Here is a 17,449-nt window from a genome sequence, read left to right on the forward strand (position 1 = left end):
CTGTCTCGGTCTCTGTCTGTCTCGGTCTGTCTCGGTCTGTGTCTGTCTGTCTCGGTCTGTGTCGGTCTGTCTCGGTCTCGGTCTGTCTGTCTCGGTCTGTCTGTCTCGGTCTGTTTCGGTCTCGGTCTGTCTGTCTCGGTCGGTCTGTCTGTCTTCGGTCGGTCTGTCTGTCTCGTGTCTGTCTCGGTCTGTCTCGGTCGGTCTGTCTGTCTCGGTCGGTCTGTCTCGGTCGGTCTGTCTCGGTCTGTCTGTCTCGGTCGGTCTGTCTGTCTCGGTCGGTCTGTCTGTGTCGGTCGGTCTGTCTGTCTGTGTCGGTCGGTCTGTCTGTCTGTGTCGGTCGGTCTGTCTGTCTGTGTCGGTCGGTCTGTCTGTCTCGGTCGGTTTGTCTGTCTCGGTCGGTCTGTCTGTCTCGGTCGGTTTGTCTCGGTCGGTCTGTCTGTCTTTGTCTCGGTCGGTCTGTCTCGGTCGGTCTGTCTGTCTCGGTCGGTCTGTCTGTCTCGGTCGGTCTCTGTCTGTCTCGGTCTCTGTCTGTCTGTCTCGGTCTCTGTCTGTCTCGGTCTCTGTCTGTGTCTGTCTGTCTCGGTCTCTGTCTCGGTCTCTGTCTGTGTCTCTGTCTGTGTCTCGGTCTGTGTCTCGGTCTGTGTCTCGGTCTGTGTCTCGGTCTCGGTCTGTCTTGGTCTCTGTCTGTGTCTCGGTCTGTCTGTGTCTCAGTCTGTGTCTGTCTGTCTCGGTCTCTGTCTATCTGTCTCGGTCTCGGTCTGTCTGTCTCGGTCTGTCTGTCTGTCTCGGTCTGTCTGTCTGTCTTTGTCTCGGTCTGTCTGTCTGTCTTTGTCTCGGTCGGTCTGTCTGTCTTTGTCTCGGTCGGTCTGTCTGTCTCGGTCGGTCTGTCTGTCTCGGTCTGTCTGTCTGTCTCGGTCGGTCTGTCTGTCTCGGTCGGTCTCTGTCTGTCTCGGTCTCTGTCTGTCTGTCTCGGTCTCTGTCTGTCTGTCTCGGTCTCTGTCTGTCTCGGTCTCTGTCTGTGTCTGTCTGTCTCGGTCTCTGTCTGTCTTGGTCTCTGTCTGTCTTGGTCTCTGTCTGTGTCTCGGTCTGTGTCTCGGTCTCTGTCTGTCTTGGTCTCTGTCTGTCTTGGTCTCTGTCTGTTTCTCGGTCTGTCTGTGTCTCAGTCTGTGTCTGTCTGTCTCGGTCGGTCTGTCTGTCTCGGTCGGTCTCTGTCTGTCTCGGTCTCTGTCTGTCTGTCTCGGTCTCTGTCTATCTGTCTCGGTCTCGGTCTGTCTGTCTCGGTCTGTCTGTCTGTCTTTGTCTCGGTCTGTCTGTCTGTCTTTGTCTCGGTCTGTCTGTCTGTCTTTGTCTCGGTCGGTCTGTCTGTCTTTGTCTCGGTCGGTCTGTCTGTCTCGGTCGGTCTGTCTGTCTCGGTCTCTGTCTGTGTCTGTCTCGGTCTCTGTCTGTGTCTGTCTCGGTCTCTGTCTGTCTGTCTCGGTCTCTGTCTGTCTGTCTCGGTCTCTGTCTGTCTGTCTCGGTCTCTGTCTGTCTGTCTCGGTCTCTGTCTGTGTCTCGGTCTGTCTCGGTTTCTGTCTGTGTCTTGGTCTCTGTCTGTGTCTCGGTCTGTCTGTGTCTCAGTCTGTGTCTCGGTCTCTGTCTGTGTCTGTCTGTCTCGGTCTGTGTCTGTCTGTCTCGGTGTCTGTCTGTCTGTCTGTGTCTCGGTCTGTCTGTCTCGGTCTCTGTCTATCTGTCTCGGTCTCTGTCTATCTGTCTCTGTCTGTCTCTCGGTCTCTGTCTGTTTCTCGGTGTCTGTCTGTTTCTCGGTCTCGGTCTGTGTCTGTCTGTCTCGGTCTGTGTCTGTCTGTCTCGGTCTGTGTCTGTCTGTCTCGGTCTCGGTGTCTGTCTGTCTGTCTGTCTCGGTCTGTCTGTCTCGTTCTGTCTGTGTCTCGGTCTGTGTCTGTCTGTGTCTGTCTGTCTGTGTCTGTCTGTCTGTGTCTGTCTCGGTCTGTCTGTCTTTGTCTCGGTCTGTCTGTCTTTGTCTCAGTCTGTCTGTCTGTCTTTGTCTCGGTCTGTCTGTCTGTCTTTGTCTCGGTCGGTCTGTCTGTCTCGGTCGGTCTGTCTGTCTCGGTCGGTCGGTCTGTCTGTCTCGGTCTGTCTCGGTCGGTCGGTCTGTCTGTCTCGGTCTCGGTCTGTCTCTGTCGGTCTTTCGGTCTCTGTCTCTGTCTGTCTCTGTCTCTATCGGTCTCTCTCTGCTTGCTGGGAATGTTTGGTGCATGCTAGGAATTGTATGAGCGAGTGTTGTCTGGAGTTACATCGCCTGTGTTTTCTTTCTTGTTTTTCTATGCATGATTAAGGTTCATTATTTTTCTTTTTGTGGCAGAATTAAGTGTATTGTATTTCTTGTTGGTTTTGGCGGGGATGGCGACCCACATGTGGACGCCGTCCCTGTCACCTTGGCACGGCTTTAGGTGCGTTACTGAAGCCACTGTCACTATGGAGGAGTTTCTGGTTGCCGTAGGAGAGAAGCTAGGCTATGAAAAATGTTGCTTATGCATCGCGGATGAATACATCGGTGGTAGTGTTTCTTAAAGAACTTCTTTGGGATAGTCCCACCTCGACAACATCCAGTGAAATTGCAGAGCGCGAAATTCAAAATACAAAAATCGTAATATTAAACATTCATGAACATACAAGTGTCTTACATCATTTAAAAGCATAACTTCTTGTTAATCTAACCGCGTTGTCAGATTTCAAAAAGGCTTTATGGCGAAAGCATACCATGCGATTATCTGAGGACAGCGCCCCACACACAAAAGCATTAAACATTTTCCAAACCAGCAGAGGCGTCACAAAAGTCAGAAATGGCGATAAAATAAATCACTTATCTTTGAAGATCTTCCTCTGTTTGCAATCTCAAGGGTCCCAGCTACACAACAAATGGTTGTTTTGTTCGATAAAGACGGTTGTTGTTTTGTTCTATATATCCCAAGAAACTCAGTTTAGTTGGCGCATTTGATTCAGTAATCCACCCGTCCCACTCGTTCAACGTGCATATCAAGGAATCCCAAATGTTACCAATAAACTTTGTCCAGCCAAGTCAAACAATGTTTTTAATCAAACCTCAGGTACCCTAATATGTAAATAAACGATAACATTTAAGACGGAATGTAGTATGTTCAATACCGGAGATAAATAACGAGGTGCGTGCAAAATGAGAGCCACCTTGAAAAACTACAATTACTAAGTATTTTTTCAAAAAACAAGCCTGAAACCCTTTCTAAAGACTTGACATTTAGTGGAAGCCATAGGAACTTCAATCTGGGAGGTATTCCTTTGAATCTCCCATAAACAAGCATTTGAATGAGCTGTGACCTCAAAAAAAAAAAAAAAAAAAAAAGATCCAGATGGATTTTCCTCTGGTTTTCGCCTGCCATATCAGTTCTGTTATACTCACAGACATTATTTTAACAGTTTTAGAAACTTCAGAGTTTTCTATCCAATACTACCAATTATATGTAAATCCTAGCTTCTGGGCCTGAGTAACAGGCAGTTTACTTTGGGCACGTCATTCATCAGAATTTCCGAATACTGCCCCCATCCCTAAAAAGTGAAAGAAAAGCGCCTTGTTGAGCATGGTGTACTTCTAAAAGGCATGTTTATTCAAGTTACGGTCTACCCAAGGGGGGGGGGGCGCCAACCCGGACAGGAAGATCACGTCAGTGACTCAACCCACTCAAGTGATGTACCCCTCCTAGGGACGGCATGGCCTCCTAGGGATGGCATGGAAGAGTACCAGTAAGCCAGTGACTCAGCCCCTGTAATAGGGTTAGAGGCAGAGAATCCCAGTGAAGAGCGGGGAACCGGCCAGGCAGAGACAGCAAGGGCGGTTCGTTGCTCCAGTGCCTTTCCGTTCACCTTCACACTCCTGGGCCAGACTACACTCAATCATAGGACCTATTGAAGAGATGCGTCTTCAATAAAGACTTAAAGGTTGAGTGTGAAGATCAGTTGAGTGTGAAGAAGCGTTTCCGCTTGGAAATTTGTTACTGCTGTTACGGCAGCAGACGGTAGTGGGGAAACCTTACCACGTTAAGAGAGAATTAAAACAATGATATTGATCATGCCTCAGGGTGTTTTTTTTCTGTCTTGTTTCTTCTGTTTTTCCTTTCTCTTTTCTATATGGCAATCAATTGCAAGGATCCTTAATCAACGTAGACAAACTGAGCGTGATATATATATATAATCGTATAGTACGTAGCAAACTCATAGTGGCTTTGAGGCGAGCCTTGCATTTCGTTTTCAAAGTGGGTGACAGAAGCAAAACGGCCACCTTTCACCGAGATGTGCTCGGCATGAAGATTTTGCTTCACAAAGAGTTTGAAGAAGGATGTAAGGCAACTTGTAAGGGCCATAATGATGGAAAATGGAGCAAGACAATGGTCGGCTTGGGGCCAGAGGATGATGACTTCGTGGCTGAACTGATCTACAATTATGGAGTGGGAGAATATTGCCTAGGCAATGACTTCCTCGGTTTGACTTTGCAGTCTAGCCAGGCTGTCAGCAATGCTAAGCGGCTTGGTTGGCTCCTCACTGAGGTTTGAAAGGGCCTCTATCTGGCTGAGGCCCCAGGAGGTTATTGCTTCTACCTGGTGGACAAAGAACAGCCTCCCAATGATCCTGTACAGAAGGTGTGTCTGGCAGGGTCTGACCTGCAGAAATCAACACAATACACTGCTGCTCCTCCCTTCTGGGGATGAAGGTGAACAAGGGCAATGAGAAGACTGTGCTGATGGGATTCAGACACTCACTGTAAACTACAGCTTCACACCATTGTTGGGGCAGTAGATCATGGGACAGCCTTCAGGCGGATACCATTCTCCTGTCCACGTGAGCAGTTGGCAGATCTTGAAGCCTTGATGACAAAGGGAAACCATAAAATCCTTACTCTCTTGGTTAGCCTGGACACCCCTGGGAAGGCTACAGTAGGTCATTTGGGCTGATTCAGATGCCCATGAGATCTGCTTTGTTGTTTGAGTGTTTATTGTGTTGTGGGTTCCCGGACAAAATAAAGGTTCTTTAAATCTCTCTTTTTTTTTTCACGAATTAGTCTTTTGACCAATCAGATCAGCTCTGAAAAAGATCTGATGTGATTGGTCAAAAGACCAATTAGGGGAACAAATATCAGAATTGAGCTGCCTATGTGAACGGAGCCTTTAGTGTTTCTGTGTATGTTGCAGTACCCTCTCCTTTCTTTTTCCCAATAGGGTTTTCATGTCAAATAACAACGTATTCAAAGTGCCTACTATTATATTCTAACTATAGAATTCTAATAATAATTAGTGTTTTGATCTAAATCGCAAGTCAAATCGCAATTGCAAGATTTGGTTAAAAATAAGGCTTAGGTTTTTTTTGACAATATCCTGCAGAACTATGTGACAATGTGGAATTGCAGCAATTGATGACATTTTTTAAAATATATATTTTTTTTTGTTTTGTGGGGGATTAAAGTTTAATTGAACAGTATAAAACAATCAGAATGGAGAAAGACCCATTTAATCATTTAGAAATGTATGTTTTGCCAACCTAGGGTCACGCACTACTAATAAAGCAAATTTACAATTTGTATTATTCAAAAGCATCAAATACCGTCATACTGTGAACATTTTGAAAAATACAGTGATGTGATATTTTGGCCATATTGCCCATCCCTACTATCCATATAGGCCAATTCCCACAAGTCTAAAGGGTTAACACGGGCCCAGGACCAGTGGGAGCAAAATAGCCCCATAACATCAAAGATCCACCACCATATTTTACGGTAGGTAATGGGGTTCTTTTCTGCTTATGCATTCTCATTTCGATGCCAAACCCACCGCTGGTGTGTGTGGCCAAAGAGCTCTATTTGCATGTCATCTGACTAGGGCACCGGTTCCAATCCAAGTGCCAATGCCGTTTAGCAAAGTCCAGGTGGTGCTATAGTCAAATGACATGAGAATAGAGCACATTGGCCATGCACACCAGTGGTGGGTTAGGCATTGAACAGAAACATGCAGAAAAGTACCTCATACCTACAGTCAAATATGGTGGTGGATCTTTGATATATTATGGGGCTATTTTGCTTCCACTGGTCCTGGTGCCTTGTTGAGGTCAAAGGCATCATGATTTTTACCCAGTACCAGGACATTTTAGCCAAAAATCTGGTTGCCTGGAGGCTGAAACTTAGCCACTTGTTGATCTATCAGACGGTAACACCAAGCACATATCACAATCCACAAAGACATGGTTAATTGGCCACAAAATCAGCATTTTGCAATTGCCGTCTCAGGGCTTGAAACCAATTGAATACCCGTGGTTTGATTTCAAGAGGGCAGTCCATAATCGCAGACGTAGGATATCATGGATCTGGAAGGATTCTGTATGGATGAATAGTCTAAGGTGAGGTGCTGTATTAAAAACAGGTGTCAATTTTGACTCCTACTTTTCTTGAGAAAATGTTTTATTACTTGTTAAACAATTTCTTTCTCTAAGCAACTGTAAAATAATATGATTTCCAATTTTTTGTGAGCATGCGGTATTTCATTTATTTATTTAATTTAACCTTTTATTTAACTAGGCAAGTCAGTTAAGAACAAATTCTTATTTACAATGACAGCCCTGGCCAAACCCGGAAGACACTGGACCAATTGTGCGCCGCCCTATGGGACTCCCAATCATGGCCGGATGTGATAAAGCCTGGATAGCTCAGTATTAAAATTATTTATTTTATACAGTCATTTTTGCTCATCTCTATCAAGGGTGTCAATAATTGGGCACTTTTTGACTGCGTTTTGACAGGCAGCCCAATTCTTCTTCTTTTTCTTCACTAATTCGTCTTTTGCCCAATCAGATCAGCTCTGAAAAATATCTGATGTGATTGGTCAAAAGACCAATTAGTGGAACAAATATCAGAATTGGGCTGCCTATGTGAACGGAGCCTTTTAGTGTTTCTGTGTATGTTGCAGTACCCTGCCACACAAGCATGTGTGTTGGCTAGTAATCATATATCCTGCTTTTTTCATGTCCCAGTGTCTGCGAAGTGGTCCCTCCTGCTATCTCCCTCTCTCTTATTCTCTTTCTCACCCCCTCACCGCTCTCTTTTTCCAGATGATAAGGCAGTAGAGGAGGAGCAGGAGGAGAGTGAGATGGACTCCCAGCTGAATGGCTCCTATCTGAAGGCTCTGGAGGGCTTCCTCATGGTGCTGTCTGAAGACGGGGACATGATCTATCTCTCTGAGAATGTCAACAAGTGCTTGGGTCTGGCACAGGTAGGTCTGGTGTCCCATTAGAGACAGAACTGACTAGGATAGACCGATAAAGAATGCCCCAAAAATTGAGAGACTTGAGTAAAAGAGGGATACAAAGTATATTGAAAACAGGTGTTTCCACACAGGGATGGTTTGTGAGTTAATTAACAGTTAACATCCCATCATGCTTAGGGTCATGTATTAAATTGCTGGGCAGGCTATTATTTTGGCTACCATGGCTATGTCCCCATAGGATGACAATGCCCCCTTCCACAGGACACAAGTGGTCATGGAATGGTTTGATGAGCATGAAAACGATGTACACCATATGCCATGGCCATCTCCGTAACCAGATCTCAACCCAATTGAACACTTATGGGAGATTCTGGAGCGGTGCTTGAGATAGCGTTTTCCACCACCATCAACAAAACATAGTGATGTAATTTCTTGTGGAAAAATGTTGTTCATCTCTCCAATAAAGTTCTAGACACTTGTAGAATCTATGCCAAGGTGCATTGAAGCTCTTCTGGCTCGTGGTGGCCCAATGCCCTATTAAAGGGATAATCCACTGCCAGAAATACAATTATGATATTCCTGTCAATTTGGTGAAAGCCTATGTTCTGTCAGTGGGTAAAATAAAACATTTCCCCATGATTTAACTTCTAAGTGGTCCGTCTGAAAATCAGGATATTGTGTAGTATTGAGTCATAGCTACATAATTCTCATCACTAGATGGGGAAAACACACGATATAAAACAATTACCTGCACTCCAGATCGCCAAATCAGCCAATAGATGGTATGGGAATACCGTCTTGAATACATCCATCCGTTTATATTGTCATGACAAAGTATATATATTTCGCTGAGGTGTGCTCACTCTAAATGGTGTACCAAATTGTTCAACTCCGTTTCTCCTTCAAGACCATGTCGCAATGTGCCCTGTGTCTGTGGGAAATGGAGATATATTACAGAAAGGAGGTGATAGGAATCCAATTGGGCAATAAATGAAGAAACTCCCCCCCCGTTGCTAAGCTAAACGTAACCTAATGTAATGTGTTGAGAAACCTGACTATTTTCCTCGAATGTACGTAATGTCACGATTCACGATTATACGATATTTCAGAGAACAAGTTAATTATCTCACAAAATTCATTGTTCACAACCTATTAACTCCCATTCACTCCTTGGAGGAGAGGTGTCCTTCTCCCAGAATCACCCAGAGCGAGAGCAGAGTAACGTTGCTTTCCCACAGATACTTTTGATGAGATGGGGAAACTCCATTAGAATTGTGTTAACAAGTTTCTGCGCGCAGGGCATTCTGGGTGATTCTGGGAGAAGGACGCCCCTCCTTCAAGGAGTGAATGGGAGTTAATAGGTCGTGAACAATGAATTTTGTGAGATAATTAACTTGTTCTCTGAAATATCGTATGATCGTGAATCGTGACAAGTTTCCCATGATGACTTATGGGAAACTTGTTAACACGATTCTAATGGAGTTTCCCCATCTCATCAAAAGTATCTGTGGGAAAGCAACGTTACTCTGCTCTCGCTCTGGGCAGAGATGCCATTTATAGCTCAGTGACCGAGACTAACTTCAAGTTGAACTCGGTAAGTAAGACTCCTAAATTGATAGTGCAGTTTTATTTAGCTGATTTTGACAGCTAGCTAGCTATTTGACATGCTGATATTGACTTTGGTAGCTATGTGTTCTAGCCAGCCAGCCAGCCAGCCCAGAGAGAGAGAGCATTGCATTGTGTGCTTTGTAGTAGATTTGAGATGCAACAGATTTCCAAAATTGATTTTCACATGTTTCTACCAACCTTGTTATAACTACGAAATTAAACATTTGTTCCCAAAACTTGTTTTCACATATTAGTGTCATTTAACACTGTTTAACACTGTTAATCATTGGAATTAGTGACTTGGGGCTGGATTATCCCTTTAAGAAACTTTTTTATGTTGGTATTTCCTTTATTTTGGAACTTACCTGTATTTGTGACTGACCAGCTCGATTCGGTCTTATGTAGCAAAATGTAAAATTGTGTTTTTTACAATGTATAAAAGTAGAGACTCAGCTACAAATTTGTATATCACTCACTACAGTTGAGGAACAATGGGAAAGTAATTCTGCTTTGAAAGTTTAATAACTTGTAACCTCACTTTTGAGAAAATGGCCTTTGAATGTTTTGGTACACCTACTGGAGAGCTCTTCTTTGTCTACACCCATTCAGCACCGTTCACACCCTCTTAAGCTTTAGCCCCACCCATCTCTTTTAAGGATTCACATGTGAGGCCATGTACTAAACAACCAAAAATGTCAAGACTAAAGCCTGGTTTATAGTATGGGTGTGTTCATAAATTCAATCTGAAGTGCCAAAGTCTGCTCAGAGTGTGCTCTCGGCGTTCGTAAACTGAAACGCAGAGCGTTGTCAGATTTTCAGTTATGTAAATTCAGAGCATTTCGTTCTCGGAGCGTTCAGAGCGCACACTGGCCGAGGAGTAGGGTTGATCCGAGCGTTCTGACCTAAGAGCAGTCAAGCACCCATGCTAACGTTGGCTAGCTTGCTAGCTACTTCCATACACAAATGAGGGAACAGCTTACTCTGACCATTTTGCTTGCTTTAGCAGAGCTGGTTAGGCTGTTTTTATGTTATTCAGAGCGTTGCTGACTGCTGCTGGCAACAATTTAATCAAGCTTTTTTCTTACGCTTTTATTCCCCAACGTTTAATGACACCGGCCATATTCAACGGGTGTTTAGCGTTCGTAAATTCGTCAGTTATTCTGCGCTCTGGCACAGTCGATCGAGTGCTCTGAAATCGGAGTAGATAGCCAAAGCGAATTAAACAGCTACAGTTATCACAGTGACATCATGAAAATTTCAATTTAAATGGTTACTTTCATAGTTGAGTCTTTGGTTTCGACTAGAGGTCGACCGATTATGATTTTTCAACGCTGATACTGATTTATTGGAAGACCAAAAAAAGCCGATACCGATTTAATCGGCCCATTTATTTATATATATATATAATTGTAATTATATATAATTGTCATTATTACAAATATATATATATATATTTGTAATAATGACAATTTTAACAATACTGAATGAACAATGAACACTTCTATTTTAACTTAATATAATACATCAATAAAATCTATTTAGTCTCAAATAAATAATGAAACATGTTCCATTTGGTTTAAATAATACAAAAACACAGTGTTGGAGAAGAAAGTAAAAGTGCAATATGTGCCATGTAAAAAAGCTAACATTTTAAGTTCCTTGCTCAGAACATGAGAACTAAGCTGGTGGTTACTTTTAACATGAGTCTTCAATATTCCCAGTTAAGACGTTTTAGGTTGTATTTATTATAGGAATTATAGGACTATTTCTCTATACCATTTGTATTTCATATACCTTTGACTATTGGATGTTCTTATAGGAATTTTAGTATTGCCAGCCTAATCTCGGGAGTTGATAGGCTTGAAGTCATAAACAGCGCTGTGCATCAAGCATTGCTAAGAGCTGCTGGCAAACGCAGTAAAGTGCTGTTTGAATGAAGGCTTACGAGTCTGTTGCTGTCTACCATCGCTCAGTCAGACTGCTCTATCAAATATCAAATCATAGACTTAATTATAATATAATAATCACATAGAAATACGAGCCTTTGGACATTAATATGGTCAAATCCAGAAACTATAATTTTGAAAACAAAACGTTTATTCTTTCAGTGAAATACGGAACCGTTCTGTATTTTATCGAACGGGTGGCAACCCTAAGTCTAAATATTGCTGTTACATTGCACAACCTTCAATGTTATGTCATAATTATGTAAAATTCTGGCAAATTAATTACGGTTTGTTAGGAAGAAATGGTCTTCACACAGTTCACAACGAGCCAGGCGGCCCAAACTGCTGCATATACCCTGACTCTGCTTGCACTGAACGCAAGAGAAGGGACACAATTTACATAGTTAATATTGCCTGCTAGCATGAATTTCTTTTAACTACATATGCAGGTTTAAAAAAATATTGTGTATTGATTTTAAGAAAGGCATTGATGTTTATGGTTAGGTACATTTGTGCAACGATTGTGCTTTTTTCGCGAATGCGCTTTTGTTAAATCATCACCCGTTTGGCGAAGTTGAAGTAGGCTGTGATTCGACGATAAATTAACAGGCACCGCATTGATTATATGCAACGCAGAACAAGCTAGTTAACCTAGTAATATCATCAACCATGTGTAGTTAAAATGTGATTATGTGAAGATTGTTTTTTACAAGATAAGTTTAATGCTAGCTAGCAACTTACCTTTTGATGCTGCACTTGCATAACAGGTGGTCAGCCTGCCACGCAATCTCCTCGTGGATTGCAGTGTAATCGGCCGTAATCGGCGTCCAAAAAGGCCGAATACCGATTGTTATGAAAACTTGAAATTGGCCCTAATTAATCGGCCGACCTCTAGTTTAGACATGTGGAGTCTTTTGGTTTATGTGGAGTCAAACTAGACACTCTGATGTACTTGTCCTCTTGCTCAGTTGTGCACCCGGGCCTCCCACTCCTTTTTCTATTCTGGTTAGAGTCAGTTTGCTCTGTTCTGTGAAGGGAGACTTAATTTCTCAGAACAGGAATAGACTGACGAGTTTCAGAAGAAAGGTCTTTGTTTTTGGCCATTTTGAGCCTGTAATCGAACCCACAAATGCTGATGCTCCAGATACTCAACTAGTCTGAAGAAGGTCAGTTTTATTGCTGCTTTAATCAGCACATCAGTTTTCAGCTGTGCTAACATAATTGCAAAAGGGTTTTCTAATGATCAATTAGCCTTTTTAAAATGATAAACTTGGATTAGCGAACACAGCGTGCCATTGGAACACAGGAGTTATGGTTGCTGATAACCGGTCTCTGTAGGCCTATGTAGATATTCCATAAAAAAATCAGCCGTTTCCAGCTACAATAGTCATTTACAACATTAACAATGTGTTCACTGTATCTGATCAATTTGATGTTATTTTAATGGACAATCTTTTTTTTATCTTTCAAAAACAAGGGCATTTCTAAGTGACCCCAAACTTTTGAACGGTGGTATAGCTAGCTAGCTAAACAATGAACCATAATCCCAAATTGTGACGTTACTACCCTGCATGCATCTGCAGGTACCTAACCAACCAGGTTCAATTCAATGTTAGCTAGCTATAACTAGCAATGCAATTCTTTTATTTTACCTTTATTTAACCAGGTAGGCTAATTGAGAACAAGTTCTCATTTACAACTGCGACTTGGCCAAGATAAAGCAAAGCAGTGCGACACAAACAACAACACAGAGTTACACATGGAATAAACAAACATACAGTCAATAATACACTAGAAAAAGTTTATATACAGTGTGTGCAAATGAGGTAGGATAAGGGAGGTAAGGCAATAAATAGGCCATAGTGGCGAAATAATTACAATATAGCAATTGAACACTGGATGAGTGAGCAGATGAGCAGAAGATGAATGTGCAAGTAGAGATACTGGGGTGAAAAGGAGCAAAATAAATAACAGTATGGGGATGAGGTAGTTGGATGGGCTATTTATAGGTGCAGTGATCTGTGAGCTTTTCTGACAGCTGGTGCTTAAAGTTAGTGAGGGAGATACGATTCTCCAGCTTCAGTGATTTTTGCAGTTCGTTCCAGTCATTTGCAGCAGAGAACTGGAAGGAAAGGCGGCCAAATGAGTAATTGGCTTTGGGGGTGACCAGTGAAATATGCCTGCTAGTGCGTGTGCTGCTCAGTGAGCTGAGATAAGGCGGAGCTTTACCTAGCAAAGACTTATAGATGACCTGGAGCCAGTGGGTTTGGTGACGAATATGTAGCGAGGACCAGCCAACGAGAGCATACAGGTCGCAGTGGTGGGTAGTATATGGGGCATTGGTGACAAAACGGATGGCACGGTGATAGATTGCATCCAATTTGCTGAGTAGAGTGTTGGAGGCTATTTTGTAAATGACATCGCGGAAGTCAAGGATCGGTAGGATAGTCAGTTTTACGAGGGTATGTTTGGCAGCATGAGTGAAGGTTGCTTTTTTGCAAAATAGGAAGCCGATTTCTAGATTTAATTTTGGATTGGAGATGCTTAATGTGAGTCTGGATGGAGAGTTTACAGTCTAACCAGACACATAGGTAATTGTAGTTGTCCACATATTCTAAGTCAGAACCGTCCAGGATAGTGATGCTGGATGGGCGGGCAGGTGCAGGCAGCGATCATTTGAAGAGCATGCATTTAGTTTTACTTGTTTTTAAGAGCAGTTGGAGGCCACGGAAGGAGAGTAGTATGGCATTGAAGCTCGTCTGGAGGTTAGTTAACACAGTGTCCGATGAAGGGCCAGATGTATACAGAATGGTGTCGTCTGCGTAGAGGTGGATCAGAGAATCACCATTAGCAAGAGCGACATCATTGATGTGTACAGAGAAGAGAGTCGGCCCGAGAATTGAACCCTGTGGCACCCCATAGAGACTGCCAGAGGTCCGGACAACAGGCCCTCCGATTTGACACACTGAACTCTATCTGAGAGGTAGTTGGTGAACCAGGTGAGGCAGTCATTTGAGAAACCAAGGCTATTGAGTCTGCTGATAAGAATGTGGTGATTGACGGAGTCGAAAGCCTTGCCCAGGTCGATGAATACAGCTGCACAGTATTGTCTCTTATCGATGGCGGTTATGATATCGTTTAGGACCTTGAGCGTGGCTGAGGTGCACCCATGACCAGCTCAGAAACCAGATTGCATAGCGGAGAAGGTACGGTGGGATTCGAAATAGTTGGTGATCTGTTTGTTAACTTGGCTTTCGAAGACCTTAGAAAGGCAGGGTAGGATAGATATAGGTCTGTAGCAGTTTGGGTCTAGAGTGTCTCCACCTTTGAAGAGGGGGATGACCGCGGCAGCTTTCCAATCTTTGGGGATCTCAGACGATACGAAAGTGTTAAAGGAATTTAATTCCTATATGTTTATCAACCAATTCAATTAAAACACTCTGCCCATACATAAGAATTCGTAAGATACTTATCAGCATTAAATGGACAGAGACCAGTTTCAAAATCAATCAATCAATAGCGTTTATTCTCGAGAGTACTGATCATATTACAATTTACATCAGGTTATATAATAAAGATGATGTCATAGGTTTTAATATCATTCATGTAATGGTACGGCTTATCTCGGGACGCATTCCACTGATTATACAGGGCCTTGAGTCCCTCCACTGCCGGGGATTCTTCTAACCCAATATTCTCCCGGAGTGCCATATATATAAAAATACTACTACCGGTCAAGAGATAAAAACAACAATTACAAATAACATGACCAGATCACAGTTACTACTCTGGAACCCTCCACAAAGTGAACTTATGGTACCCTTATGGCCATCGGGAGAGAGACTCAAGAAAGTCTGCCCTTAGTCCAAGGCTATGCCCTTTCTTTCTTCTCATTGGTTCAATTTATAACTATGGCAAGGAACTATAAACTCGCAAATAATGATCAGTTATTCAATTTACCTTAAAATCAGTATCACAAAAGACCACAAATTCATTATCCAAATGGCCCTCCCATGAAGCTGATCAGACCACAAGGAAAAAGCCATGATAGAGGTCAAAGGTTATACCACCCTTTTACAGTCGTGTTACATACTATATGAGACATATTAAAGAACTCTTTATCTAAAGAATTCACGTGTTTAATTAAAACTCGGAAAATAAAACTCCTAATATTCCGTGAGTGTACCCCTTTAAGATATATTGTCTCTGGGAAGCATGGAAATACCCTTAAACCCAACGTTTACTACAAACAACCTAGCAATTATAAGTATATTGTACACCCTCAAATCATTAGTTTTAAATTTCCTTAATGGTTGATAGGAGTACCCTGCCTTTAGACACAGACACACAACTGTGATTAACGTGTACTGTCCCTTTAACATTAAATCAGCTCCACCGGCATGTTAGTATACCTTAACTTTCTGTTAAATTTCACTGGTGTTACCTAGACATTCGAACTAAAAATCAATAAAGAGCTATCATAAACTTTTACGATTCTAAATGACACAAACCATTTTCTCTGTCCCACCCTCAGTCACAACATCATTGCCTGGTTGCAAAAGTGCATTGTGAGTGATGTCAACAACGAGCGCTAAGCCCGTGTTCAGGCCGCAGCAACTTTCAACTAATTGTAAATCATTGTTGACTAACTGCAACAGGCAGTAGTACGGGTTCGATAAACCAAAACCAATTTATCACAAATGTTGGATCTTGAATAGAATTTACAACATCAATCAACATCTCTCAATCAAAATTATATTGCCAGAAGTACAGAAAAGAGTGTACCTGAACAATGGTCAAATCCATTTGAGTAACGTTATTGTGTATCCCACGTAATGACGTAGTTTTACGTTATTACGCAACAAATCAACCTGCCTCTAGCAACTTACCCTGAAAATTAGTAGCCAATACCAAAACTAACTCTCTTATTCCTGCCTCTAGGCAAAAACATACCCCTTACTCCGACTGAGTTTTGGTTTAATTCTATCGTAAAAGTAAAATCAACTTTTCAACTTTCTCTACTCCAAAATGTAAACGTACTGTAATGAAACAGGCAGGGAGCAAGTCTCGAACCCTCGACCTTCTAGCCCGAGGTCCGGCGCGCTATCAACTGTGCCGCAAAAGCATGCTCGTGCGGCAGAGTCGATTTCCGCGCTTATAAACCCAGAGTTGTTACAGTACCATATACTTCGCTAAATTTATAAGAACATTTCGATGGGCACAACTTTATCGTATCTCTCCGTTATTAACTTTCCTCTATGATTTAGTAATTTAATTATGATTCCAGTCTCTATACATTATTCCAGCAGATCATTTAGGCAACACAACGTATCACATCGAAAGCGCCTCGCTATCATTTAAAATGGGTTAGTCTTTCATTTTAACCTAAACAAGCTATTAAAACGTTTCAGTTTATATCCTATACCGACACTAACGACCGTATTTTTTCAGGCAAAACATCAAATTATTTAATTAAAGACTCAGATTTTAGTCAGAACATTTACCGTGAATCGAACTCAGGTCTCAAGCTTGGAAGGCAGCTATTTAACCATTGAACCACCATCACTTTTGGAATAAAGGAGCCAATAACAATTACAATTTCGGTGGTTTCTGTTTACAATCGCGGTGCAATATCCACATGGAGCCTCGCATTCCCTGGCGAAATGTCAGTTTTTATTACAATTGTAACATCTTTGTCCCCCCTTTCTCCCTTCCTCTGACGTTCCATTTCTGTCCGACCTAGTCCTGTTCTCTCTGTCTTTCTTAGGTCCTTTCCCCTTTAGGCCTCCTTCATGCCTGTCCAGAATTACCCCGATAGTTACGGTCAGATGTTTTGACTCAACCTGTTCTCTCTGTTTACAGTCTCGGTGATTGTGGCCTATTTTATTGCAGTATTTACACGGAGCCTCACAATCTCTAGTAAAATGACCCGTTTTTTTACACTTAAAGCGTCTATCTCCCCCTTTCTTCTGACCGTCTCTATCCACTTTTGTCGACTTTCTCCCTTTCTCTACCTCTATTATCCCTCCCTCGGCTCCAGCAGGCTCCGCATATGGTGGTGGTGGTTGTGCGGGCAGCACCTGCTGCCGTCTCCTCACCACCACTATTTCATCATCAGGATTATCTCTCCACGCCAGATCGGCCAGAGAGGGATGCAATTTAGGCTTATGGGGAGCCTCCTGAGGAGCCGTGGGAATCCTCGTTTTCTGTTCCCGACAACCTACTTCTTTTTTCTTTTCTCCCTCAGCTCTCTTCCTCGCCTCGGCTAACCATACCCTTGCTGTATCAAGCCCCTCTGCCCGTTGTTTATCTGCCTTGTCTCCACAAACCCTATTTATTTGTTTAATCATTGATTCCAGTTTTTCTTTATTTAAATGTATGTCAAATTCATACTTTTTCCTCCATTTTAAACAGAATTCAATGTTCCTTCTGTCTTTCTGCTCCATATAACGATGATCTCCCGTCCATTCCGGGACCTCCTTGGAGGATTTACTACCCATGTTTAATAAATCCTTGCCGCTCCTAGTAGCTATGGTATTTATCACTATCTGTATATGTATTTCTATGATCTATGTATGTGCTGTTTTTACCGTTAGTTTTTACCTAGTTATTTTGGTT

The 17,449-nt window shown here is 42.6% G+C and overlaps 1 protein-coding gene and 1 pseudogene across 3 annotated transcripts in view; both read left to right on the forward strand.

Moving 5' to 3' along the window:
• Positions 1 to 17,449, forward strand: part of LOC139530919 (hypoxia-inducible factor 1-alpha-like) — a 64,516-nt gene that overhangs the window by 36,481 nt on the left and 10,586 nt on the right. For 2 of the 3 annotated variants that reach the window (XM_071327724.1, XM_071327725.1), the window contains exon 3: positions 7,123 to 7,283. In XM_071327724.1, the coding sequence (XP_071183825.1) occupies positions 7,123 to 7,283 (161 nt within the window). Of the gene's footprint in view, positions 1 to 7,122; positions 7,284 to 17,219; positions 17,366 to 17,449 lie in introns of those variants that run through there. The other variant, XM_071327726.1, reaches the window with a different exon arrangement.
• Positions 4,206 to 5,139, forward strand: LOC139530920 (glyoxalase domain-containing protein 4 pseudogene; annotated as a pseudogene).

The sequence above is a fragment of the Salvelinus alpinus genome, chromosome 9, assembly GCF_045679555.1.
Source record: "Salvelinus alpinus chromosome 9, SLU_Salpinus.1, whole genome shotgun sequence".
NCBI classification, from domain to species: domain Eukaryota; kingdom Metazoa; phylum Chordata; class Actinopteri; order Salmoniformes; family Salmonidae; genus Salvelinus; species Salvelinus alpinus.